This window comes from Pholcus phalangioides, unplaced genomic scaffold (genome assembly GCF_987345545.1).
Source record: "Pholcus phalangioides strain wild (caught in Gottingen) unplaced genomic scaffold, Ppha-v1.0 ptg000017l_1, whole genome shotgun sequence".
NCBI lineage: Eukaryota > Metazoa > Arthropoda > Arachnida > Araneae > Pholcidae > Pholcus > Pholcus phalangioides.
This window is the reverse complement of record NW_028301610.1, coordinates 45,613,205-45,639,768: the sequence shown is the minus strand read 5'-3', so window position 1 is coordinate 45,639,768 and position 26,564 is coordinate 45,613,205. Positions and strand designations below refer to the sequence as shown.

At 36.2% G+C, this 26,564-nt stretch overlaps 1 protein-coding gene across 1 annotated transcript in view; it reads right to left on the bottom strand.

Annotated features, from left to right (window-relative positions):
• Nucleotides 1-26,564, bottom strand: part of LOC149073511 (3-hydroxyisobutyrate dehydrogenase, mitochondrial) — a 120,441-nt gene that overhangs the window by 83,221 nt on the left and 10,656 nt on the right. Inside the window, exon 2 of the mRNA XM_089247120.1 lies at nucleotides 234-495. Within this exon, the coding sequence (XP_089103246.1) occupies nucleotides 234-495 (262 nt within the window). The remainder of the gene's footprint in view (nucleotides 1-233; nucleotides 496-26,564) is intronic.

Genomic DNA, 26,564 nt, shown 5'->3' with positions numbered 1-26,564 from the left:
TGGAAGATTCAATTCTTTTAATATCTTCCTGAATTATGGAGATTTGACTTACTCTTTCAATCAAACACTTTCTCTTAACTTTCTTTCTCACCCAGGTGGGTGGTTCATTGATACTCTTGCTGTTTCCTCAGCAACATTAACAAACAAAAATATGTAAGATTATGGTAACTTGTACAATTAGAAATATTTCACTAAAATATACACATAATTTAAAAATCTGTTCATAAACTTACTGAAATACACCATTTTCACCAGCATAAACTTCTAAAACATGAGGACTAGATGGAAGCATAGTTATCACACGGTCACATCGCTCAGCGATTTCTGCAGGATGTTGAGCAATGAGAGCACCTTGATCAACTAGTTGTGTCATAGCTTCTGGATAAACATCATAAACAACAATACAATGTCCTTTTTTTAACAAATTTTTGGCCATATGGTGTCCCATGTTGCCTAAACCGATGAATCCCACAGGTGCCTGAGACATTGATCTCACTGTAAATGAAAATTAAGACACCTCAATAACATTTGATACAAAAAAAGTAACTGTCAAATATGAATTGAAATACAAAAATTGTCAACATTTCTCTTTTTTTGGAAAATACACTTTCCAAGAAATGCGAACTGAATTACCAGTTACCGCTCTAATTTATGAACCTCTAATTTACTAACCAACACATTTTACGAACTAATTTTATACATGCTGGGTATTTGGTTGGTATACAGAGTGATTCAGAAAAGATTGGAAATTTCAAGAGGTGATAAAACACCAATACAAACAATGGTCATCAAAGAATGCTTGATCTAACATGAAACGGTGCTTTACAAACTTGAAACAGCATTCCTGTTGAAATTTATCGGGAGAAAAAGAACACCATGCATGCAAATGTAATCTGGGGAAATCTTGTCTTCCACACCTGCTGTTCTGGAAGTCCTTGTACGAAGTGCATCAGACTGGGAAACAAGAAAGGATCCGATTTCAGACAACTGCGATGTGCAAGCGTTTTCGGATTGGGCAACCGCCTGTGGGGAAAATGCTCACCGTACATCTGTGCTGCCTCTGTGGTACTTCCATTTGAAGCTACATCAATGAAATACATGTCTAGGTGAAAAAGCAGTATTAAGCACCTTTCATGGCGATAAGAAGTAGCGACTCTACTGTAACCCTGCAGGAGAAAGGGAAATGTTTTTTTTCACCACTCACCTGTTTTTTCCCCATTCTCGTCCCTCCACCTCACAGCAATAATCCACATTAGAAATCTGAATACTTAGGGCCATTGGCGTTCGCAAAGGGCGGTTTTGGGGTTCTAATCCCCCCCCCACCCTGAGCTAAGATTGTAGTGTTATTTTGCAGGTAAAAAAAAGTAAAACCCCCCAGAGAAGGAAAAAATCTGAACCCCCCCCCCCGAGAAAATTCAGCATACGCCTATGCTTAAGGCACATACACATGAAATAATCCAAAATGCACGTTATAAATCAAAATAATCCACGCGGAATTGAATGGGCAATCGTAGTACTTAATTTAAAAAAAAAAAGAACAGAAATGCAAAATTAAAATCACCAGAAAAATAAATTCAGCGGAGTTAGAAATTACAAACAAAAATTACTAGGCCTCGTCCCAACAGAAGCTATTTAACACCATTAAGAATTTTAAAAAATCGGTGCTGAAACGCGACTGTGAACAGAATATCCTGTAACAACGCGCGATGGAAGTGAAATGACATGTAGTTCAACAATGCATTATAGTGCGGAAAATGTTTTGTCTAATCGCTAACATAATTGCATGCGAATATGCAAATAAGACATAAGAGGGAACATAGCAAAATTGCTACAGCTATAACCATAGATATGATTTTGCTTTTGTCATGACACCTCACCTCCATATATTAATGAAAAAATGAATACAGAAATACAATGTATATACTGCAAACATATATTTTAACATACATGTAATATATATATATATGCAATCCTCGCGATGTGAGTCCGTCACTACGACCACTCGACCACCACAGTGGCGACACCATATCACATCACTTTGTTAAAAAAGCAGGCTTTGACTTGTTAACAAGTAAAAGTCCGTTTTTAAAAAAACCATCATTAACTTTAGTTTCTGAAGCTTATTAATTACTTAATAAATATAGTAATTGAACAATTAAAAATTAATTAAGCTAATTAATATTAATTTATTTATTCTCAACAAAAAAAAACCTGTTTTAAAAGAATAAAAAAAAAGATCATGAACTTAGTTTTCCTAAATGCTGTCACTATTCAAGTTTACGTTCACTTGTACTCATGGCCATTCATCCATCAGTGTCCCGATGTCTCCAGAGGGGTGTGGGTGTAACCTGTCAATAAATTTCCCGAGGAGGAGTTCTTATCCAGTCATTTTTATTATTAATTTTTTTCTTCTTACCTTTGTTGCGCCTTTCTGGACCGATCCGCTGATCAGCCATCAATGTTGACATTTCCTGTGTTGTCATCCCGAAACATATAATTTTTAAAAAAATTTGTTTTCATATGTAAATTTTTTGACCTTGAAGCCGATTGGCTCGTCTGACACGTGCATGGTTTTGCTAATGACTATTCATTATTGGAGCTATCGTCCCCCAAAAAAGTGCAGCTGGTATCTGTCCAACCAAAGAATTCCCCGTTCACCATAACTCGTTGCGACCTATCTCTTAACCACGATTCTATCCAATTCAGCAAGTTGCCCCTAACTCCAATCTCGGGTAAACGCTTCAAGAGTTTACCATGTTGGACCCGATCGAATGCCTTCTGGAAATCAAGGTAAACATCATCTACATTTATGCTTTTACCCAAAGCCTTAGTCACATGATCATAGAAGCAAAGGAGGTTAGTTACACGACTTCCCCTTATTGAACCCATGCTGATTATCCGGCAATACATTATTCTCGTCTATCCACTTCACAAACTGCCTTTTGATAATTTCCAAAATTTTTGAGAGGGAGCTCGTCATACTCACTGGACGGTAATTGGACACAGCTTCTCTACTACCCTTCTTAAATATCGGAACAATATTAGCAAGTTTCCAATTCCTTGGGACGATACCCTCAGCAACACTACTCCTGTAAATATGTGCGACTGGCCCCGATAGCTTGTAAAATTTACCAAACTCTTGCAAGAAACACAGCGAATGTCGCCGAGGAGTAAGTGCACATGAATCATGGAAACTACCTCGTGCCCTTATTATCCCCTCCATGGTCACAGCATGCGTACGCATTTGACACTGAATATTTGCATACTTCTTCGAGTATTATTAGTACCTTTGCTTCAGTACTTTTCGTGAAAATAGACACAATGTGCAAATTCTCTTAATTTTGCACACGAGTGTATGTATATAATGACAAGTCCTGACTGATTCATCATCGCCGAGCTGAAACCACTGATGTTATGAACATGAAATTTGGTCAGTAGTTTTATTTCATTATGTAAAGACTCACTAATCAAGGATTTTTCGAAATTCGACCACTAAGGGGGTTATAAGAGGGTTCAAAGTTTATATAGCAAAATCATGCTGAGCCGAAACCGTTGGAGGTATGATTATGAAATTTGGTCAGTAGTTTTATTTTATGACGTAAAAAGAAACCAACAAGGGGATTTTTGAAATTCAGCCGCTAAGGGGGGTTCAAAGGTTATACAGAGAAATCATGCCGAGCCGAAACAGCTAAGGCAATATTTGTGAAATTTGGTCAGTAGTTTTATTTCATGACGCAAAGACTCACTAAGCAAGGGTTTTTCCAAAATTTGACCCCTAAGGGGTCCAAAGGTTGTACAGAGAAATCATGCCGAGCCAAAACCGCTGGAGCTATCTTTATGAAATTTGGTCAGTAGTTTTATTTCATGACGTAAAAACAAACCAAGGGGGATTTTTGAAATTCAACCAGGGGGGGGGGGTCAAAGGTTATACAGAGAAATCATGCGGAGCCGACACAGCTGGAGCAATATTTATGAAATTTGGTCAGTAGTTTTATTTCATGATGTAAAAAGAAACTAAGAAGGGGATTTTTGAAATTCATCTATCATTTAAGGACCCATAAGAGGGTTCAAAGTTTATATAGCGAAATCATGCTGAGCAGAAACCGCTGGAGGTATAATTATGAAATTTGGTCAGTTTTATTTCATGACATAAAAACAAACTAAGAAGCAGGATTTTTTTAAATTCGACCCCTAAGGGGGTCATAAAGGGGTTCAAAGGTTATACAGAGAAATCATGCCGAGCCGAAAACCGCTGGAACTATCTATATTTATGAAATTTGGTCAGTAGTTTTATTTCATGACGTATACTCACCAAGAGGGTTTTTTTCAAAATTCGGCCTTTGAAGGGGTCTTGAGGGGGCTCAAAGGCCATATGGAACAATCATTGCTGAGCCGAAATCGCAAAAGCTATAAATATGCTCAGTAGTTTTATTTAGTAACATAGACACTCGCCAAGATGGGATTTCTGGAAATGCAACACCCAAGGGGGTCATGAGGGATTCAAATGTTATTAGAAGGAATCAGTGCCAAGCAATTTTCAGATTACCAAATCCACGCGAGCGAAGCCCCGGGTAACAGCTAATTTTTTACATAGTGTAATATGGTCCATTTCCTTCATAAATTAAATCTTATAAAAGAAATTTGAATATAAAATTTATAAAAGATCTTTGTCAAGGTTTGTAAAAGATCTTTTATGAAACTTCTATAGTGTAATCTTGGCTTTAAATAAGAATTTTAATAAATTTTACATTTTATTTGTTAGAATTGAGCAAGCCAAAGAAGGCATGCCATGTGCATGTCAATGTTACTATCACTGTTTTTGAATTTGCCAAAATGTACGCGCGCGTTTAGGAATTTTTCCTTACATATTTTCCAAAACGACAGACCTTTGATTTATTTTTTAAAAACATTCCAAGACATTTTCTCCCATTAACTGCTTTCTAAAATTTTCTGAACCAGCTTCAAAAGAAACCACTTAACCTAGCAAGGTCACAATATTATCCACACGCACAGTCTCGATAATCCGAGATGAACGGGACAGAGAGTACTTCGGATAGCTGAAAACTCATATTATCCAAGAATTATAATGGCAAAAAACTTTCGCGATGATATATGCGAGCCGTATGGGGTCTGGCATTATCTTGTTGGGAAATTGCCCCAGAATGACGTGACGTGCTATGAAGGGTAATGCAACCGGCCGCAGGATGTCATCAACATATCATTAAGCTGTTGAAGTTGTAAGCAGGATGACTAGAGGTGACCTGCTGTCTAAGAGATAACATCCACATCATCACACCAGGGGTAATGGCCATATGACTCTGTAAAACAAAGGTTGATTGGGACCGCTGGCCCCTGCCCCTCCGCACATGGGTCCGATGGTCATCTGCTCCAAGACTGAAGCGAGAGTCATTGCTGAACACTATGTGATGCCAGTCTGTTGGCAACCACGATGATCAGCTACGACACCACTTTAGACGACTCTGCCGATGTTGTAGAGCAGACGTCTAAAAGGCTGTTGTGAGCATAGCCTCGCCACCTCAGCCAAGTGCTATGAGATGGTGGAAGGTACCACGGTGGTATGGAAGAGGTTTCGAGCAATAAGAAAACTGTGACGCTGGAGTCTTCACGTGTTTCACACTTCATTCGGTGTAGAGATGGCCACCAGTCACAAGAATCACGTCTTGGATTTCAACACAAAAGTGGAGGTCATAGATGCAAAAGAAAATTTGTGTAATAGAGATAACCAAAAAGTTTGCTATTGGAAAAATCCAATGTTATGACATTATTGAAAGAAAACATGAAATTCGAGAAGAATAGTTGAATGGAAATGGAGAACAAAACGTAAAATGTGCAAGACTGGAAATGAGCAAATTAACGAAATTGTATGGGAATGGTTTGTGGACACTAGATCTAGAAAACTGCAGATATCTGGGCCAATGGTTGAAGCTGAAGCAAAACAAAATTGCCGAACAACTAGGGAAGGAAGATTTTCATGCATCCAATGGGTGGCTGGAAAGTTTTCGAAAAAGACATTCAATAAAATTCAAGGAAGTGTGTGGTGAAGCTGCTGATGTTGATCCTGAGACTGAATAATTGGAGCGAAAACTTTTGAATTTAATTGAAGGATACAATGTTAAAGACACAGCAAATGAAGATGAAACCAGATCGTTCTACAGGGCCCTACCAAACAAAACTCTTTGCTTGAAGGGAGAAAGTTGCGCTGGAGGCAAAAAGTCGAAGGAAAGACTTGCTGTGTTTTTATGTGCTTTCATGACTGGAGAAAAGGAAAACCTCTGGTTATTGGTAAATCCATCAAATCACGTTATTCAGGAATATAAATCTGAAAACCATACGAAAACTGTATAAATGTTGGAACTGCTATTTCGGGGCAGTTGAGTGGAAGGCAAATAAAAAAGCGTGGATGACAGCTAAAATCATGTAAGAGTGGCTGATTGCTTTTAATTTAAGACTAAAAAAACAAAAACGACAGGTTCTGCTATTTCTTGACAATGCAACTTGTCATCCTCACATTGAGCTTTCTAATGTTAGACTACTTCACCGCACACCAACTCCGGTCATATATCGCCATACAGCAATTTCCAACCAGTGGAGTTGGGTTGGAAATGAAGGCTCCATCCATCGGTGGTCGCCCTAGGTTCGGTAGGGACAGAACTTGCTTCTGATGTTCTATACCCGGATTCGAACCCATGGACCTTGACGGTAACCTTCATAGTGGAAGACGAGCATCTTTACCACTGCGCCACTTGGGCTCTAATGTTAGACTGGCTTTTTTCCCACCTAGCACAACTAGTGTTACACAACCAATGGAACAAGGAGTGATTCACAACGTGAAAATAAATTACCAGAGCTTTGTAATGAAATCACTGCTGGCAAAGATGAAAAATGCATCAAAATTATCGGTATTAACAAAATCTATCAACCTACTAGATGCGATATTGTAGCTTTCGAAAGCATGGGAAAAAGTTGATAATGAAACCATAACTCTGTTTTGTGAAAGCAAACTTCCCCGGAGAAATCAACTCAATAGAAGAATCAGTCAATCATGAAATTGATAATCTACAAGATGCATTAGATGCAGCAAAAGTAGGAGCGCATGCAATAGACTTCATAACAGTGGATGATGAACTAGCAATGGTAGCACCATACAAAAACTGTATAAATGTTGGAACTGCTATTTTGGGGCAGCTTACTGATGAAAGCAGCAGTGATGAAGAAGAGAAATCCAACACGGTTGCAGAAAAAGATCTTAGGAAAAACTCATACACAAGTGCAGTTCAGTGCCTTATGAATTTATAGGACTTAGCAGCTTACAAAAATGACATGAAGCTTTTGAGCATGATAAACAGTGCTCGAATGTTTGTGGAAAACTGTATTGTAAGAATGGTGATGGTACAGAAAACTGTACTTGATTATTTCAAAAAATAATTCAAGTATAGATATGTAAACATGGCCAGAAATGTGTTTTTCGCAAAAGTTATTGATTGTTGATACCACAACTTTACCGCAGACCAACTCCGGTTATATATCACCATACGGCAATTTCCAACCACAGAGGAGTTGGGTGGGAAATGAAGGCTCCATCCATCGGTGGTCACCCCAGGTTCGGTAAGTAAAGAACTTGCTTCGAATGTTCTATGCCCGGATTCGAACCCATGGACCTTGATGGTGACCTTCATAGTGGAAGACAAGCATCTTACCATGCCACCACTCGGGCTGTTGACTGTCACTATTGTGAAAAAGGTATGTGCCATTTCTCAATTATTTTTAATTTTAAATAATTTTTTTTTCACTTTTGACATAAGTGTTCATTCTATTGCTATTCAGGAGAGTGTTTTAAAATGAAGTTTAACTATTTGTGTATTAAGTACGAAATTTCAAATGTGTAATTTGAAATAACATGAAAAAATTAAAAATACACTAATAATATGCATGTCACTGTTTACTACTTGACTCATTGGTCTATAGTATTTTGGATGATATTCTCAAAATTTAAGTTTTGCATAATAATAAGAAAAAAAAATACTGAATGTTTTCATGTGCACTTTTATAAAACGAAAACCTGTCTGTAACAACAAAAAAAAAAATTCAGTCCCTTGACATTCCGTTTTATACAGGTTTCACTGTATATATTGAAAGAAAATCCCTTATAGGTTACCAAATCAATATCTGTTAATTTAAAATGCTTTTATGAAGGTTAGTAATGCAAAATATCTCTGGAAAGATTCATTGTGCCCCTGAGTACGCTTCTCAATTCTGTGTACACTTTCAATGGGCCCCAGAGCAAAGCGATTTTTCCAAGGCTCCCCATCTAGCTAAAAATACCTCCAATTTGCATACTTACTCTCAAAAACTATAACCAGGGGTAATTGTCATGAGGCCCTCACGGCACTTCAGAGGCGTAGAAGGGTCGTCCCATGAATCGAGAAGGCACAGAGTATAAGCCAAGTTATACAGAATAAGGAGATGAACTTAAAACTTCTAAAACTACAGATATACTTGTGTATAGATCATAAGTGGATCAACTGTATAGTTTGATCCACCGTAGAAGCAAAGGTAATGCTACCAGATCTAGATTGCAAACAAACTCGAAAAATGTATCAGAAAGAAAATGTACCCGAAGATGGTGATTAATTAAAAATAGGGTATAGTAGAGTCTCAATAATTTAAGTCCCGAAAGTTTATGGTTCCGGAAATTTTTCAAAATTCCTTCTCAAAAATCCTCCTCACATTGCCAAGAACATGTTTTGTTTCATTATGCCTAGAAACGGCAGTGAATTTAGTATGAAGAGGACTCACACCGTATCTCTGTCTACGTCTATGAGCCTTTTTGAATAGACATCATAATCAGCATCACTTTAAGGGACAGGCACAGGATGATCACCATATAAATCAGTGTTAAAATTGCTGATTGTAGAAATGAGGAAATTTACAGGAAATTTCTACAACGTCAATAATTTTAAAACTTGAATTCTCTATTTTCAAAATATTGAGTTCGCAATAGAGATACAACATTCAGAAAATTAAATATAAAATAATAAGCAGGACCTACTTTTGAGTTGGATATTCATGTAATAACATTGATTTCAACTTTTTATTTATATCTTCCCAAGCATGAAAATGAAAATTAATGTCTGCATATTGTCTTGTAATATCCAACTGCATCAATCTGCATATAGTTTAGGTGTTTTGAAATTAATTATGGGCCCATAAATTATATTGAAGAAAAATTCTGCAGCTTTAATCAAACATTTTTTAAAGCAAAAAACAGGCAAATCAATAACTTGAACTTCAACAAAATTTTCAAAATATCTAGAGGCCATCCAAAAGAAAACAAAAAGATTCATTTCTAAGTTTAATTTAGATTTGTGTATTTCAATCGCAGGAAGTAGATGTTGGTTACCTTGTCTAGGGTTTGTATGTCCTTCAAAGAAAGATGGAAATATCGTGTGCTCCAAAAAGGTCTTGATCATTATTGTCGGGGTCTTTAGTGGGACCTCTAGAGTAAATTTATAGTGTAAAAAAAATCTTCGAATCGGGGCCCCCAGTGCTCGAGCCCCTGATACAAAGAGGACATTGTTCTTGGAGGACCCAATGAATTAAGCCAGTGAATCAAGAATTAAAATAGTAAAGAGCAAGTACAAATACGTAGGTTCAAAGAAAACAAGTTAGAACAATTTCATCAGATAAGAAGGATAAGTTCCAACCAGCCTGGTGGCTCTGGGTGGGGACCTTTTGTTTTCTCAATTTTTTAATACACAATATGTATGATATACAGTAAAACCTCGTTAAGTTGTCACCTAATAAGTCGTCACTCTGGTTAAGTCGTCATTTTTCTTCAGGCCCTTCCAGCTTTCATAGACAACAATATTATTAAATCCTTGTTTATTCGTCGCTAATTTTGGTTAACTCATTACTATGAAAAAGTTTGAGAAAGAGGAACAGACTATTTTTATGGCTCCCATTAAAAAAAGAGCTTGTTAACAGCATTGCCATATGCTTAAAAGTCACCATAAAATCCTATATACCCAAACGGAACAGTTTAAGTAACGAAAGTTATGCTGGGGCAGTTCATTTGCAGACGAAGATTTTTGAAATGTTAGGGACTGTTTGAGATCTCATTCCTGCATGGGCCCTACTAATTTAAAGCTTTAAATTTAAACAAAATATCTTTGTTGAAAAAAAATCAGGCATTCTTTCCCAAGTTGAGGTCTTCTGTTTACTTTTCCCTGCCCAGGGCCCCCTCAAGTCAAAAGCGTTTGAGATTACCTTGTAGTTGTATCATGAACTACTTATGAAGAATTAAAACAGTAAAATATTAAATTTGATGTATATGTAAAAATAATGTGCAATAGTGTGTCACGGGCAGAGATGAGGGGGGGGGGGGCATTGCCCCGAAGCATAAGGTGGAATCGACTGATCTAATGTATATATGTATAACCGGTAGGTGGCGCAGGAAGTAGGACCACGTTTTTTCACGTCTCTCGTTTTCTTATTTTATTAATTTAGGCAGTCATATTTTGTCATTTAACCAGTAAATTGTAAGGAACTGAAAACTGTGGCTTGTGCAAGTCTAACATAGCAAATATGAAAGATTTGGTAAAATGTGCGGGAAACTGTGGTCGAGGTTTCCATTTCGTATGCACTAGCATTACCGGTACTCCAAAGCAAGCGGCTTCGCAGAAAAATACACGAATGTGTGATTTCTGCAGGTCTTTTGAAACTGCGATATTTTCGATATTGGATCAATGTTTGCGGCTTTCAAGATGGAGGTTTTGAAGGAGATCAAAGACAACAACAAAGAAGAAATGAAGGAGTCAATTGAGATCTACAGGGGTCAAATACACAAATTGCAATTGTCAACCGATGAAATACGTTCAAAACAAGAATCCCTTTCTCAGAATCAGGCATCGCTGGAGGTTCAAGTAAGTGACTTGATGTGCCAACTAAATGACCTGTCACAGTATTGCTGGAATCGGAATGTAGAGATTTCTGGAATTCGAGGCACGAAAGATGAAAATGTAGACTATCGTATCCACGATTGGACAGAAAGCTGGACATGAGGTATCGGAGATGGACATTTATGTCGCGCACCAGATCAGAAACTATGGTGACCAACAACATGACAAAATCGTTGCACAATTCCGTTCACGGGACATTCGGGATGGCTACATTACCGCATCACGAAAAATGTGTTTTACGGCAAAAGACATTCATGACGCCTTCTCGGAACAACAGCGAGTGGAACAACAGCGAACATCAATGAGCACTTCACGCAGCAGAATAAACTACTTCTCAAGGAGGCCAAGGAAGTTACAAAACATAAGGGTTATACTTTCGTGTGGGTCAAAGATGGTAAGATTCTAATGAGAAAGCAATCAGGTGATCGATCATTTCGCGTAGTGAATTCATTTTCTATTGAAAAATTTGTAACTCAGGTATGTGATTGATTTTGCTTGTTTTTTTTAAATGGATCAGAATTTGACATTTTCTACAGTTGATTTCAACATATTTTATTATGACAATATAAATAATTTTACCATGACCCACTTAAATATATGTAGTTTATGTGCAAAATTTTGACATCTTTTTAGCATATTTAGATCAGCTTGATATAAACCCTCAGTAATAATACTCAGTGAAATCTGGATCTCTGAATGCAAAACTTCGTTTTACAAGATACAGGGGTACAGAAGTTTATTTAAATGTGGAAACATAAATCGCTCTGGTGGTATAGCACTATTTTTTTTTCTGAAAGTATAATTTTTAATAAGTTGCATTTAAATGAGATGACGTGTTGATTCGCTATTGGTTGATTGAACTTACGGGATACAAATTTATTTTATTAAGTATTTTCAGGTATCACATGTATTCTATTGATACAATCGTAAACGAAATTAATTATTTGCTTGATTATAAACGAGAGAAAGATATGTATTTGATCGGTGACTTAAACATTGATATTTTAAGATCTGAAGACTTAAATATTTTTTCTTTTGTGAATTTGATGTCAAGATCTGGATTTCAATCGTTAATTCTCGAACTAGAGAAACCGATGAAACGTCAACTTGCATAGATCATATTTTTTGTAGATCCAGAAATTTAAATTCAAAAAAAGCTGTACTTCTCGATTTGTGCATAACTGATCATAAAATGGCTTTATTTTATTTAGAAACAGATCATGACAGCAATGACTCAAATTGTGAAACGAGGTGCTTTACCTATCTTGATAAAAATCAATTGATTGATCTTGTAAAAATGGTTATGTGGGACACTGTTTACAGTTGTGAATCTGCAAACTTGGCAATGAATAGTTTCTTGGATTTAATTAAGAATTGTGTTGATGCTTCTACTAGAGGAAAGTATAATAAAAGAATAAAAAAAACCCTGGATTATGAGAAAATTAAAATGAAGCATAGATTATTAAAAGAAATTAAAAAGAAACCGTTTGATATTGAGCTGCGATATAATTTCAAGACATTTAAAAATACGTTAAACAACGAGATAAGGGTCATTCCCAAAAAAAGTGTACAAACCGTTTCCGCGACTTTGTAATTTTTTTTACAAAATTTCAGAGCACTCTGGTGGTAATTTTAATTTTTTTCTAGTTCTTCATTTAATTCTCTGCCATGCAGTGTTTCTTAATTTGTTTCAGATGGTAAATAATTTTTTTTAAAAATCATTGTTTGTAGCAAAATGTCAAAATCTGGCTGTCCCAGCTTCAAAAGAGTGTTAAACAAAGAGACATGGTGCAAACCTGGAATTTTTTTTTCAGAAAACTTGGAATCACATTTTATATATGTGCTATAGATGAATAAAACTGACAATAAAATTTGAAAATTTTTTTTTTTTTCTTATGAAAAACTATTTTTTTGTTCATGTCCCGAAGTTTTTCGCATTTTAAAATGTCCACTCTGTTACGGTCATTTGGGAAATATATTTTTATACCAGATTAAATCTGATAACACTTTTGAGCTCATTGAAAGGTTTACTTTTAATGCTTGATCAACAATTTTGGATTTGACTTTTGCAAAATGACTTGATATTCATTTTATGTCTTTAGTACCAAATTTTTCTCTGTCAGATGTCCACTCTGTTACATCATCATCATAAATAATTAAGATTTTTTTCATCTATATCAGCATCTAGTGATAGCACATAGAGAAATGCTTCAAAATATAATAAAAGTTTTCATAAATCATTTAAATTTATAATGGAAAAAAAATAATTTAGGCTAATTTGTCCATTCTGTTACGTCGTTCAAAAACTCAACCAACGCAACAGAATGGAAACTATGATTTAAAGTAAAGTTTTCTTAAAGTTAAGAGGTCTTGAAGTTTTAAGTTAAATTTAATAATTTATCTCTATTCAATTTAAACCCTTTAACACATTCTCCCCCATCATATTTTTTCAGTTAAATACAAAAATTAAATAGTACAGATCGTCAAAATCACTGCCAGGCACAGATCCAGGGAGATTTGGCATAAGAGGCATTTTAGTATGAATAAAGGTTGTTATATGGCAATATGGCAACACATTCTGTATTTTAAGGGACAGAACAATTATTTCCCTATATTGTTTTTGTTTCCTGTCTCTATGTTGGAAATAGGGAAACACATGCTTATATGATGGCAGCACAGTAATTTGAAATATAAATTGATTGCACTATATAAACTGAGATTAATCCAAACAACATCTCCAGAAACCATAGCTGATATCACGTGTAGCAGAGTCTAAATCCTATATGTATGGCAAATGTTTGAATTGTCATGACAAAATGGTATCTATGAATGAAATTTCTAAATCATTGGATGAGAATAGCACTGTACAGTGTGAAGAATGGCAGCGCAAACAAGAAAAAGTAGAAAAGAATGGTAAAATGATAGATGCTATAAAAATAACAAAAGAGCAGAGATTGTGGAACATAACAGACTTAATGTTTTCCAAAAAGAAATGAAATTGTTCAAGAAACAAATTTTAACATCCAACACCAATATAGAGCTTACCAAACGTGTATTAGAAACATACAAAAACATGAAGCTGTTCTTCATGTGTATTTCAGTGAAAATTATAATTGCAAATTATCTTAAGAAGCGCAAAGTCATCATTTCGGTTGGTCAAGAAATCAAGTATGTCTTCATACCCGTGTGTTGTATGTTGCGGAATGTGAGAAGCCAATTTCACTCTGCTCAGTGTCACCAAATTTGGAGCATGGACCTTTATCTATTTGGGCTCGTTTGGAACCGATTTTGAAAGCAATGAAATTAGAATATGAAAAATAAATGTGGTTCACTTTTTTTTCTGATAGACATTGTACTCAGTACAAACAAAAGAAAATTTTTACTTATTAGACTTTTGGGTTATGAGGTTGCGTGATTTGAATAAAATGATGGATTCAGGATAATTGATTAATTTCTTAAAATAATTATTTATTTACAACACGAAACATAAGACAAAATAAAAAATCTACGGAGCGACATGTTGAGCTCTTGATGGTTCAATCGCTTCTCTTCCGATTTCCCTCGTGACAATCCGATGGCGTCGGCTTTACAAGTGCCGCCAGCTGTGAGATAAAATACAAATCGAATCTCACCACATGAGTTCCCCCCCCCCCCCAGTGAAGGAACATGGTGAGAGAACGATAAATGAGATACAAAATGAAAATGTGATACAAACAATTAATCATAAGATGCAGAATAATAGATGTGCAAGACATAATACAATGATGCAGGAAATCATGTGCAATAAGTAAACACTTAAAAATATACGATGCAAAATGTACAATTAAATGCAGAAAATTCAATAAGGTGTAAAAAATATATCCGTATATTATATACGAATGCATAATATAAATGAGATGCATGAAATACAAGATGCAAAAAAAAAAATCAATGAAATGTAGAATTATATGATGCAAAAAAATATTATGATGCACAATTCGAAATTAAATGAATTTCGGTTATCAACCTAGGATTGAATTTGACTTTTCTGCCAGACCTAGTGACATATGGTTGTACTGGCATAGTGTCATTTTTCTTTTCTTCGAGCTTGTTTTTGTGAAGTTCCACGCAGACATCGTTAAAGATAAATGCGGGTTTCACTCTGTCATTGAAACACAGGTCTTTCTCCCATTTACATTTAAAGTGGTTTTTTTTTCATTACGAGAAAGCACTTCATGGGGTCCAGTATATGGTTGTGTCAAAGGTGATGTGATCTTGTCAATTCGAAGAAACACATGTGAGCATGTTTGCAGTTGAGGATGCACATAAATTTTAGATTGACCATGAGCTGATGTTTTGCATGGTTTGATACTATTCATACGCTCTCGGAGAGTGTTGTATGTATGTGTATGTTGATGAGAGCTGACCGGGTGTATCCGTGCAGAGATCTGCAGGTAATCTCAAAGATGTACCAAAAACAAACTCGGCACTAGAGGCTTTGATATCCGGCTTGACGGCTGCCCTGAGACCAAGTAAGATGGCTGGCAATGTGACGGTCCACTTTGGATTTTCATGTGCCTTCAATGAGCTTTTTAAGACACGGTGGAACCGTTCGACCATGCCATTGGCCTGTGGATGGTAAGCAGTGGTAAGAATCCTGCTAGTGCCAAGCAGGTTGATCAGCTCTCTGAAGAGTGATGATTCGAACTGCCGTCCTTGATCGGTTCTTATGGTTGATGGACATCCATAACGGCAAATCCAACCATCGAACAAGGCACGACAAACTGTGTCTGCTGTGATGTCTGCTACAGGTATGACTTCCGGCCATCTGGTGTAGCGATCAATTACTGTTAAGCAGTATGTCTTTCCTTCCAACCAGATCGATATGAATATGAGAAAATCTTGCATCGGGTGTTGCAAAGGTGCCTAAAGGTGTTTTGGTATGTTTATGAACCTTTGAGCGTTGGCACTCCTTGCAACACTTTACCCAATCTTTGATGTTCCTTCTCATGTTCGGCCAAACGTATCTTGCAGATATTAGCTGAGTAGATGATGTTACACCTGCATGAGCAAGATTGTGGAAATGATGAAAAATAGTCTTGTGGAAGCTCGCTGGAACAAATGGTCTTGGTGAGCCTGTAGATACATCACATACCAGTTCTGTCGCGATAAATGGACTTGGCATTGACTTGAAAGTCAGTGAATTAGAGTTGTCTTGCTGTAACTATTTTAATTCAGGATCCTCTCATTGAGCAGTTGCAAAAAGGTCAAAATCCAGGAATGGTGATTTGGAAATTGAGTTGATTTCTATTCTTGAAAGAGCGTCAGCTACCACATTATCTGCACCTTTAGTATGACGAACATCAGTGCTGAATTGCGAGATGAAGTCAAGGTGTCGCCATTGACGTGGGCTGCATTTATCAGGATTTTGCTTGAAGGCAAAGACAAGAGGTTTCTGATCGGTGAAAATTGTGAACTCACTGCCATCTAGCATGTGCCGGAATCTTTTGACAGCAGTGTACATTGCTAACAGTTCCCGGTCGTAAGTGGAGAACTTCTGTTGACTCTTTGTCAGTTTCATGGACAGGAATGCAATGGGCTCCCATCCTTTTCCATTTGATTGCATTAGCGAACCACCGACTGCTAAATCACTGGCGTCGACCCAAAGACTTAGCTTGGCAACAGGAATTGGATGGTGAAGTAATGTTGCACCTGCTAAAGCTTGCTTCGCATCGATGAATGCTTGCTCGGTTGGACCAGTCCACTGAAGGATATCAGCTGGCTTGATTTGAGTAGCTCTTTTGGATTTCTTCTTGTTTTTTATCCCCTCCAAAAACTTGTGTAAGGGTGTTAAGATGTGTGCAGCTCTGGGCACAAAACGACGATAAAAGTTGAAGAGACCAAGAAAACGTCATAGTTGAGTGATGGTGTTTGGCTTAGGAAAGTTCAGGATGCAACTAACACGATCTGTCAAAGGCTCGATGCCAGATCCAGAAACTTTATAACCCAAAAATTCAATTGATGTTACACCAAATACACATTTAGAGGGCTTGATGCTGAGGCCATATATTTGCAGACGTTCGAATAACAACCTTAGATGTTCGATGTGCGCTTCTGGTGATTTCGAGGCTACCAGTATGTCATCAACAAAGGCATATACAAATGGAAGTCCACGAGTGACCTCGTCAATAAACCTATGGAATGTTTGTGAAAGAAATGCTAATCTCTGTGAATGCTACAAAAAGAAAAAGTACTCTTGCCAAAGAAGTATAAAACTGGAAATTCCACAACCGATTTCAGAGTTTGAATCTCTGGAAAATGACATTCAAGAAAATAGTGAAAACTATGCTAGACTCCAAAGGAAATAACAATGAAGAAATGTCAACTGGTCTAATTAAAGCAGGTGTTCATATGCTCTTGAAATTTTGATTTTGTTGTGTATATAAATCTACATACAGATACGTTGTTGCAGCCCAAAATGACAGTGAAAATGATGGTGGAGGTCAAAGTTATGTGCCTCAAAACTATGAATGATTCTAGGAAGCTGTTCAGAGCTGATGACAAAGATCTCTTACATCCACTTTGACCAGATTTAAAAAATTTTGCCAGAGCCAAAATTCAAACCACGGGGGGGGGGGGGGGGGGGGGGCGTGTTTTTTGAATTTCCTCATAGTGTGGATGTTTTTCAGATGTCATAGAGGAGTGTCTGGGATACCTTTCATATTGTCTATATAATTGTTAAAAAAATAAAAGTGTATTTAGAATAATTGTGATTGCTTACTCCAGGGTTGTTTGGTTTAAACCACGTTGGTTTAAACCTTGGTTATTAACCAAGTGGTTTTTTAAAAAAACCAGTTTGGTTTTTTTCAAAAAATCAAATAAAAGTTGCCTAAATATAATTTTTTTATAAAATATCATATTGGTTCATTATTAGCCAAAATGTTTCATTTTTACCACATTTTATATCCTTGGGGTACATTCTGATGGTATATCTTTAAATGACATAAGATTTTATAAGCGGTTTTTTTTAAAAAGTCTAATAAAAGTGGCCAGAATATATATATATTTTTCATATGAAGTATCTTAGTTATTTAAAGTTATATACAAAAGCCAAAATTTCTCATTCTTACAACATTTTCTAACCTTTGGCTACATTCCGATGCTCTATCTTTAGCAAATTCATGAATAAGGATTGCATCCCACATCTAAATGTAGTGGTGTATTATCTCACAGGGTTTCTTTTTCCCTTCACAAAGAAGCAGCAACAGTAGTGACACCATCATGCTAGGGGCAGGTGGTCCTATAATCCAATAAAGACATCAGCTGTCCTTAAAGGACAAAGACCAGTGTACTAGTAGTTACATTACCTCACATACATTTTCTTTCCCATAAGAAGTAGCACGTCTCCTACTGTATATCTCCCAGTCTTAATATTCAATAGTAGTTTTTTTTATACTTTCACACTGTTAAGCCCAGTTCATCAGGGTTCTACTGAATAATAATAACAGATTTATGAAAAATAATCAGCTATATACAGGGTGATTATAATTTGAAGTTTTGATTCCATAACTATTCAATAAGAACTACTGGTCAGAATGACTTGAAAATTTGCATGAATATTCCTGAAGCAATGGAAGTTTCTTTCGCAAAAGGAAAAAAAATGCAAGTAGTGCAAAATGTGCAGGTAGATGATGCTGTACTTGGCCAGCAGTATAATCTATTTTGTGCAACCACATCGTTTTGGCACTTCCACAGCATCAGTGTGTGGATAGAACTTCTATCAAGATGCACATTGCAATACCAGCAAAGCAGCTGCTGAAAACCCATTTTGACAGGATGCACCTTAACCCTTTTAACTTCTGGCTGTGGGAGGTACCTCAAAATGTCATAAACAGTGGTCAGATTGCAAAATTTGGTGAATTGCAATCTCCAGCACATCCCCTATATGTTAGAAGTTCCTCAGGAATATTAACATGGGGGCGCGTTTGGTTTAATGAAGCTGAATTGCAAGCACATCCACATCATGACCATGGCATACTCCGATTCTGTAGTTGAACAACAATTTTTGTGCTTTCAACCTCAGGTTGGACAACATATTTAACATTTCTTAAGTAAGTTGTAGTTATTTGTTCAATTACTTCGTTTTTTGTGATGTTTCCATGAATTATGAAATCGTGGAATGCTATAATTAAGGTATCATTTTGCCATGACTGGCTATCATTTCATTCTGCGAGCAAATTTCCCACATGTTGGATCATGTCATTAATTTTACATTTTTAAGTATTTTTTCCCCTTTACTAAATAAAATTGAATTTTTTCAGGAATATTCATGTCGATTTTCAAGTCATTTTGACAGTCGTTCTTTTTTTACAGTGTTTTGAAATCAGAACCTTAGTTATAATCACCCTGTATATCGTAAATCATTGCTAATTAATCTGCATTATTTATGCTTCATTAAATACATTATATTCACCTAATTTTTATTACTTTTTGCAAAATAGCTTCCTAATTAAGCATACTGAAAGTAACTGGAGAAAAACCTTTATATACTATATGATTAATAATAACATTGAAAGAATTTTCAAACACACAGTAACCCATTGAGTTGAGCAAAAAATAATTAAATTGCAAAAGTTGGTTTTTGTTAAAATGTAAGAAATATTTATTGATTAATTAGTATGGGAATAGTGTTAATTACATTAATAACCATTTCATTTTAGTTAATTATTAGAAGTTTGAATGATTTTTCAGAAATTTCATTGTTTTTAATGTTAATACTATTTAAAACAAAAAACCGGTTTAAACCAAAAAAACCTGGTTTAAACCAAAAAAAATTTGGTTTTTTTACCAACCCTGGCTTACTCTAAGTTAAATATTTATGTTAAACATTTCTGTCCACTCTGTTACGGGAAGCATTTTTGCAGTTCACAGGAAAAAAAATTAAAAAGCACTTCAAACTAAGATGTTAAATTATAAGTTACCAACCCATTGTCTGCCAGAAATAAAAAAATTTAATTTTAAGTAGTTGAAAAAATGTAAAAAATAAACTTTTCTATGTGCTATTTCGAAAACATCATGAGAAACGATCAAAATGACAGAAAAAAAGAAAAAAGAATTTTTTTTAAACTTTTTTTTCAGCCCATGCGTAAGAAATAAGCCGATTTCATTATTTTATGGGGTAAAAAAAGCAGAAATAATATTTATTTTTTTACAGTGATATTTGTTTTCGTAACAGAGTGGACAAAATCCAGCATTTTCAGTCATAAAACCCAAAATAAAATATTATTACGAAATAAAAGTGAAAAATATTTATGAAATATTAAACTTCAAGTCATTGGCTATAATTTGAGATCAATTTTATTTCGAAAATTCAACTTTGAATTTTTCATCTCAAAAATGTGGAATGTACACTTTTTTTGGGAATGACCCATAAAACAAAATAAGAATGACTATTATACTACAGCATTTATTCAAGCAAACGGTGATTCAAAATCTCAATGGAATTTAATTAAGAAATTGGTGAGGATAAATATAGCAGCATTGACACGCTTGACTACTGAAACAACTGGTGAAATAACAAATCCAATTGATATTGCTGAATGTTTTAATGACTTTTTTTTCTAATTTTTATAACAATAATCTTCATAATAATTGTAATTCATTAAATTGTTCAAATTTAAATTTTTTTGAGAAATCTTTTTTTTATATACCCTACGGATAGTCATGAAGTATTGAGTATAATAAATTCTTTACACTTCAAAAAATCTTCAGGATTTGACAAAATTAATTTCATAATATTGAAGTGCATTGCACCATATGTAAGTGATGTCTTGTCGTTTATTTTTAATTTAAGTTTTATCACTGGTAAATTTCCACAGTGCCTGAAACTTCAATCGTTTCTCCAATACACAAGAAAGGGAACAAAAAAAAGTGTTAATAATTACAGACCAATTTCTTTATTATCGGTCTTCTCAAAAAGGTCATAGAAAAAAAAATTAAATATAGAATAATTAAATTTATTGACAGCATTAATTTTTTTAGTGAGAACCAATTTGGATTCAGAAAGGCAAAAAGTACAGAGGACGCTCTTGTTAATTCTCTTTCAAATGTGTATAAAGCAGATAAAAATAATTGTAAAGTTGTGCCATTATTTTTAGATAACCAAACTAGAATATGCAGGAATTCGGGGTTTGCCACTTAAATTTTTCAAAACATATCTTACTAACAGAGTTCAAAGTGTGAAAGTAAATTCTGTTTTGAGTTCTAAAAGGCAAATTACATCTGGTGTACCTGAAGGATCAGTACTTGGACCTATTTTATTCCCAATATATAAGGGGTGATTAAATGAAAAGGTACGAAACGACGTAAAAACGTAACAGTTGAATATTGCATATTCCGCCATGGGAGAACGTAGCGAGACATCTCGGGATGCGATTGGAGTCTCTGACTGGGATCGGAGCATGCGCGGGCACCCGCATGCGCAGGAGAGAGCAGAGGCTCTTATCAAAAGCTGCGTCCAAATGATGCGGCAGTCCGTATGAGGACAAGATGGCGTTCGTGTTGCAAAATTCAACGATTGAGGAGCAGCGAGGTGTTATCCGATTTCTGACAGCGGAAGGTGAGAAACCGGCAGCTATTCATCACCGGATGGTGACAGTTTACGGGGAGAAATGTGTCTCTGACAAGTCTGTCAGAAAATGGAGTGCCCATTTTCGTGCAGGCCGTGAGAGTGTGGGTGATGACCCGAGACCAGGCCAGGCAAACACTGTCATCACGAGCGATCTCATCGACAAGGTGGACGACCTAGTGAGAAGTGATCGGCGTGTCACATCGTGAATGTTGGCGGTGAAGGTGGATGTCAGCTATGGAACCGTGTGGACAATTGTGGACTGTTAGACAGGTTGCGATATCGGAAGGTGTGTGCCGCTTGGGTTCCGAAGCAGCTCACCGACCAGCAAAAGGAACTGCATATGGGGCTAGCACTGCAACATCTGTTTCGGTATCAGGAAGTCCCCGCTTTCATGGAGCGGATCGTCACGGGTGATGAGACCTGGTGCCATCACTACGAGCCAGAGACAAAGCGGGACAGCATGCAGTGGAAGCATGCGTCGTCACCTCCCCCTAAAAAGTTCAAAGCCGTGCCGTCAGCAGGCAAGGTGTTGCTCACCGTCTTTTCAACGTCCGCTACTTGTGGAATTCCTCAAGCACAGAAAAACCATTAACTCCGATGTGTACTGTGAGACACTCCGACGCCTACACAGGTCCATCAAGAACAAAAGACCGGGGCTGCTCACGAAGGGTGTGGTTCTGCTCCATGATAACGCGCGTCCACACGTCTCCAAAGTCACACACATGAAACTGGCCAAGTTCAAGTGGGAGCCGTTGGACCATCCGCCCTACAGTCCGGACATGTCGCCCTGCGATTTCCATGTGTTTGGTCCACTGAAGAAACACCTGAAAGGGAAGCGCTTCAACTCGGACGACGTACTCAAGGACGCTGTGAAGAACTGGGTCTCGTCACGGCCACAGGAATTCTGGGAACAAGGAATCCTGCGGCTTGTTCATCAGTGGGATCGTTGTGCTCAGGCCTATGGTGTATATTTTGAATAAAGTCTACATTTGTACCCACTGTGTCGTTTCGTACCTTTTCATTTGATCACCCCTTATATATAAATGACCTGTGTAACTTTAATTGTATGTGTACAGTTGTAAATAGAGTAGACACCTTTAAGAATTTAGGAATTTTTTTTAGATTCAAAACTATCCTGGAGAAAACATTAATTATTTGAGTGTAGAATTAAATCGGAACATATTAGGAAATTTTATTTTATCAGGAATAAATGTTCCCAATCCATTTTAAAACTTCTTTATTTTGCGTTAGTAGAATCTAGATTGAGTTATGGCATTAGACTTTGGGGTGGGATATACTTCAGCAATCTTTCTTCACTTTTTGTCACACAGAAGTCCTTCATCCGTATCATTCTGAGTAAAAATAGACTCATGCATACATTTCTACTTTTCAATCAATTAAAGCTACTCCCTCTACAACATTTGTACGTTTATAAAAGTTTAAAAATGTTTTATAAAAGAAGTGGCCATCTCAATCTGAAATTACAAAAGTCTGGAATGCAATTTAGACTTCATACTATACAGGTACCAAGGCCAAATAAAACTCATTTCCAAAAATTTTTCCTTTATTTATAGCTCCCAAAATATTTAATTTACTTCCTCAGTTAATAAAAGAACAATCTTCATGTACATCTTGTTTTTATCAATTTAAAATCTTCGTTGTTAACCCAAGAAGATTTAAATTATCTGTTTGATATTGTAATGTAATCTTCTTTTATCTTGCATACGCCGCTAAATGCCAAATTTTTTTGTTTATCAATTCCATTCCTGTTGTCACTTATTTCTTGGTGCTATATATATATATGTGATTTTTTTTTCTTTTTTTCTCTCGTTATTATTTATGCTGACAGATATGTATCGGATATTGTTTTGTGGGCTCACAAGCTTGCTTAGCCCCTAATATTTTGTAACTGTCTTTAAAAATCTTAAATAAAGGAAACTTATTATTATTATTATTATATATGTATTGACATCATCGTGCCTCCCAGCAATAATGACCGTGCCCCCTAGACTTCCAAGTCTATCTCCGCCTATATAGTGTTTTCTGTTATAAAGAAAAGCTACCTATTCTAACAGTTGCTCTGTTAGTCTAAATTAAAAATTACTAGTTTAAATCAAAGTGTACCAGTACATTTTACCACAATAAGTTAAGTAATAAGTGATCGAAAAAGGTAAAAAATTGCTATTCATTATTTCTTTTGCAATCCATAAATTTCATTAATATCATTATTTTGATTCATACTTTAATAAATGTCATATTACTTTAAATTTATATGATTTTCTCAAGATTGCACATTAAAACTAACGGCACTTAACTTGCCACTCCACTTAACTCTATAATGCCCAGATCGCCCGAAGTCGGCCGAGTAGGTTAATGCCCATAACCGCCTCAAGTCGGCCCAGCTAGGGAGTATGGGTATATTTTGGTGGGCTTTTGTCACCAACGGGGAAGAAGATGAAAGCTCTTGTCAGAGGCGGGAACAGAAAAGACAACTGCAACGCCCTATCAATGGGATTTTAAAAGCTGATGTACTAGAATGTTCCTTGAGAATGGACTAAGGGTACTCGATGCATTTTACAAAGAGATAATACTGTGAGGGAAGGGGTGTTTTCAGTATATAGACAAATTATCTCCCGAAAATCCATTGAAATGAAAGTTTGAACGTCAATGCAAAGGGTGACATGAATAGAAACTCATGGAGAAAGGGTGGGGAGAGGGAAAGTGGCCGAAATTTGGACGAGTCCACTTCGAACACAAAAAACTTGGTACTTTCACGACCCTCCCAGGTTTTCTATCAGGGCGTTAAAGAGTTAAGCCGTCATAATTTTTCAACAACATGAGGTGATGACTTGTCGAGGTTTTACTGTATTAACCATAAAATAAATATAGGGAGGTTCTCTTCCTCCCCACCCCAAAAAAATGTTTTCTATTAATTATTGAATAATACGAGTTTTCAGCAATCTCTATCCTGTTCGTTCATCTCGGATTACACTAGTCTGCATGATATCAGATGATTGAAAACTAATAACTGTCCTTGGCTCACTTTTTTATGCTGATTACAGAACTATTCTTAGTTTTCTTCTATCATGTACAGTTCTTTCACAGTCGACCGGAATTGATTTTGAAGATTCATCTCTCAGAACATTATGTGTTTGTCACACATAACGTAGGTGCACTTTTGGATACTTGCTAACTTATCGAACCACTTTTAGAACACAGTCTGATTGGCGAGAACTAATTGGCAAGAGTACAAAAAGTAACATTAAAGCTGTCAGACTCTCGCATTTCCAGTTTATTTCTTTTTCTGTTTGCATTTCCACAAGTTGTTCTCAGTTTTTGTCTCGTTGTTTTACAATATCTACACGCAAGTGTGTGAACAATCCTAATGTTTTCTGTTACATTTGCAAAAATTTTGTAGTGCTTAAGCAAAGAACGGATATAACAAACTTTGTGAAGAAAGCTTACTATGCTTAAAATAAAACTAGGGGATCAGGATAAGGCACGGGCGCCAAAGAAAGTTTGTTGCTATTATGTTGAAAGGTTAAGGTTATGAACAAAAGGAAAAAAAATGTGCATGCTGTTTGCAATTCTTATGGTGTCTAGGTAGCCTAAAGACCTTCTTAATGACTGTTACATCTGCTTAATTAATGTACAGGGGTGCAATGTAAAAAATAAGAACAAAATTGTGTATCCAAGCATTCCTTCAGCCATTAGGCCAGTTCCACATGGACAAGAACTGCCTGCCCCTGTTCCTCCAGCTGCTTTACAGAACGTGGAAGATGATGTTGAATGTGAACATGCTGCAATCTCCGAAAATGGTAGTGATGATGTCTATGAGTCTGAAGATGACTTTAATTCACAACGGTTCTCCCAGAGTGAACTTAATGATCTAGTACGTCATCTGAACTTGCCTAAGGAATCTGCAGAACTACTTGGCTCCCGGCTTAGAAGCAAGAATCTTCTGGCACCAGGAACACATTTTTCTTGGTACACACACAGAGAAAAAGAACTACTTCCTTTATTCTCAAAGAAAGATTCATTGGTTTACTGCAATAACATAAACAAGTTGATGCACTTCTATGGCATTGAACATGACTCCTTCGAGAATAGTCTCAAAGGCGTGTTACTGTATAATGGGAATGTGTATGGGTCCATTCCTGTGGCCCATTCATTTCAAATGAAAGATACATTCGAGAACATGAAGGAACTGTTAAGAAATATTCAGTATGCATTACACAAATGGCTCATCTGTGGTGACTTCAAACTTATAGGAATACTATTAAGACAAAAAGCTGGGTACACAAAAATGCCGTGCTTTCTATGTGAGTGGAACAGACGGGTAAAGCAAAAGCTTTGGTTTGTGAGAGTTTGGCCAGAGCGGAGAAATGTTCGTTCCTGAGACTGAATATATCCTACACGAACTGCTCGTAGACCCCCAAAAAATCTTGCTTATTGTTGGACGTTGAAGAGGAAGATATTTATGAAAGTCATATTATAAAAGTCAAAAAGGAGAAAGTTTGTTAAATGGAACACTGTTTGCTTTTCGTTTTATTAAAGAATAGTCATGAAATCATTAGGACAGTTCTTTACAGTATTTTTAAAGTGTGTAACCAAATACTTTGTATGAAATGGTAATTGATTTTTGATTACATTAGTTAAAATATTGAAAACATGACTTCTAATTTTTTGTAAAAACCTGAAGTGATAGACAAAAATGGAAGTCACTTATGGAATCAGCATCAAAAATTGATTCAGGAACACTGACTTTTAAGAAATTATCTGACAAAAAGTTTAAAAATGCAGACTAGCACATAGGCGTAAACTTGTATCCAGCCCATGGGCCCGAGCCCCCCCCCCCAACATTTTTGAAGAGCCGGCTCGGCCCCCCCAAAAATTCGAGTGCATATGTTTCGCACACTTGGCTCAGAGAAACTTTTTGACAAAAAATTTCTCTAAATAGTAGAAATCATCTGCTC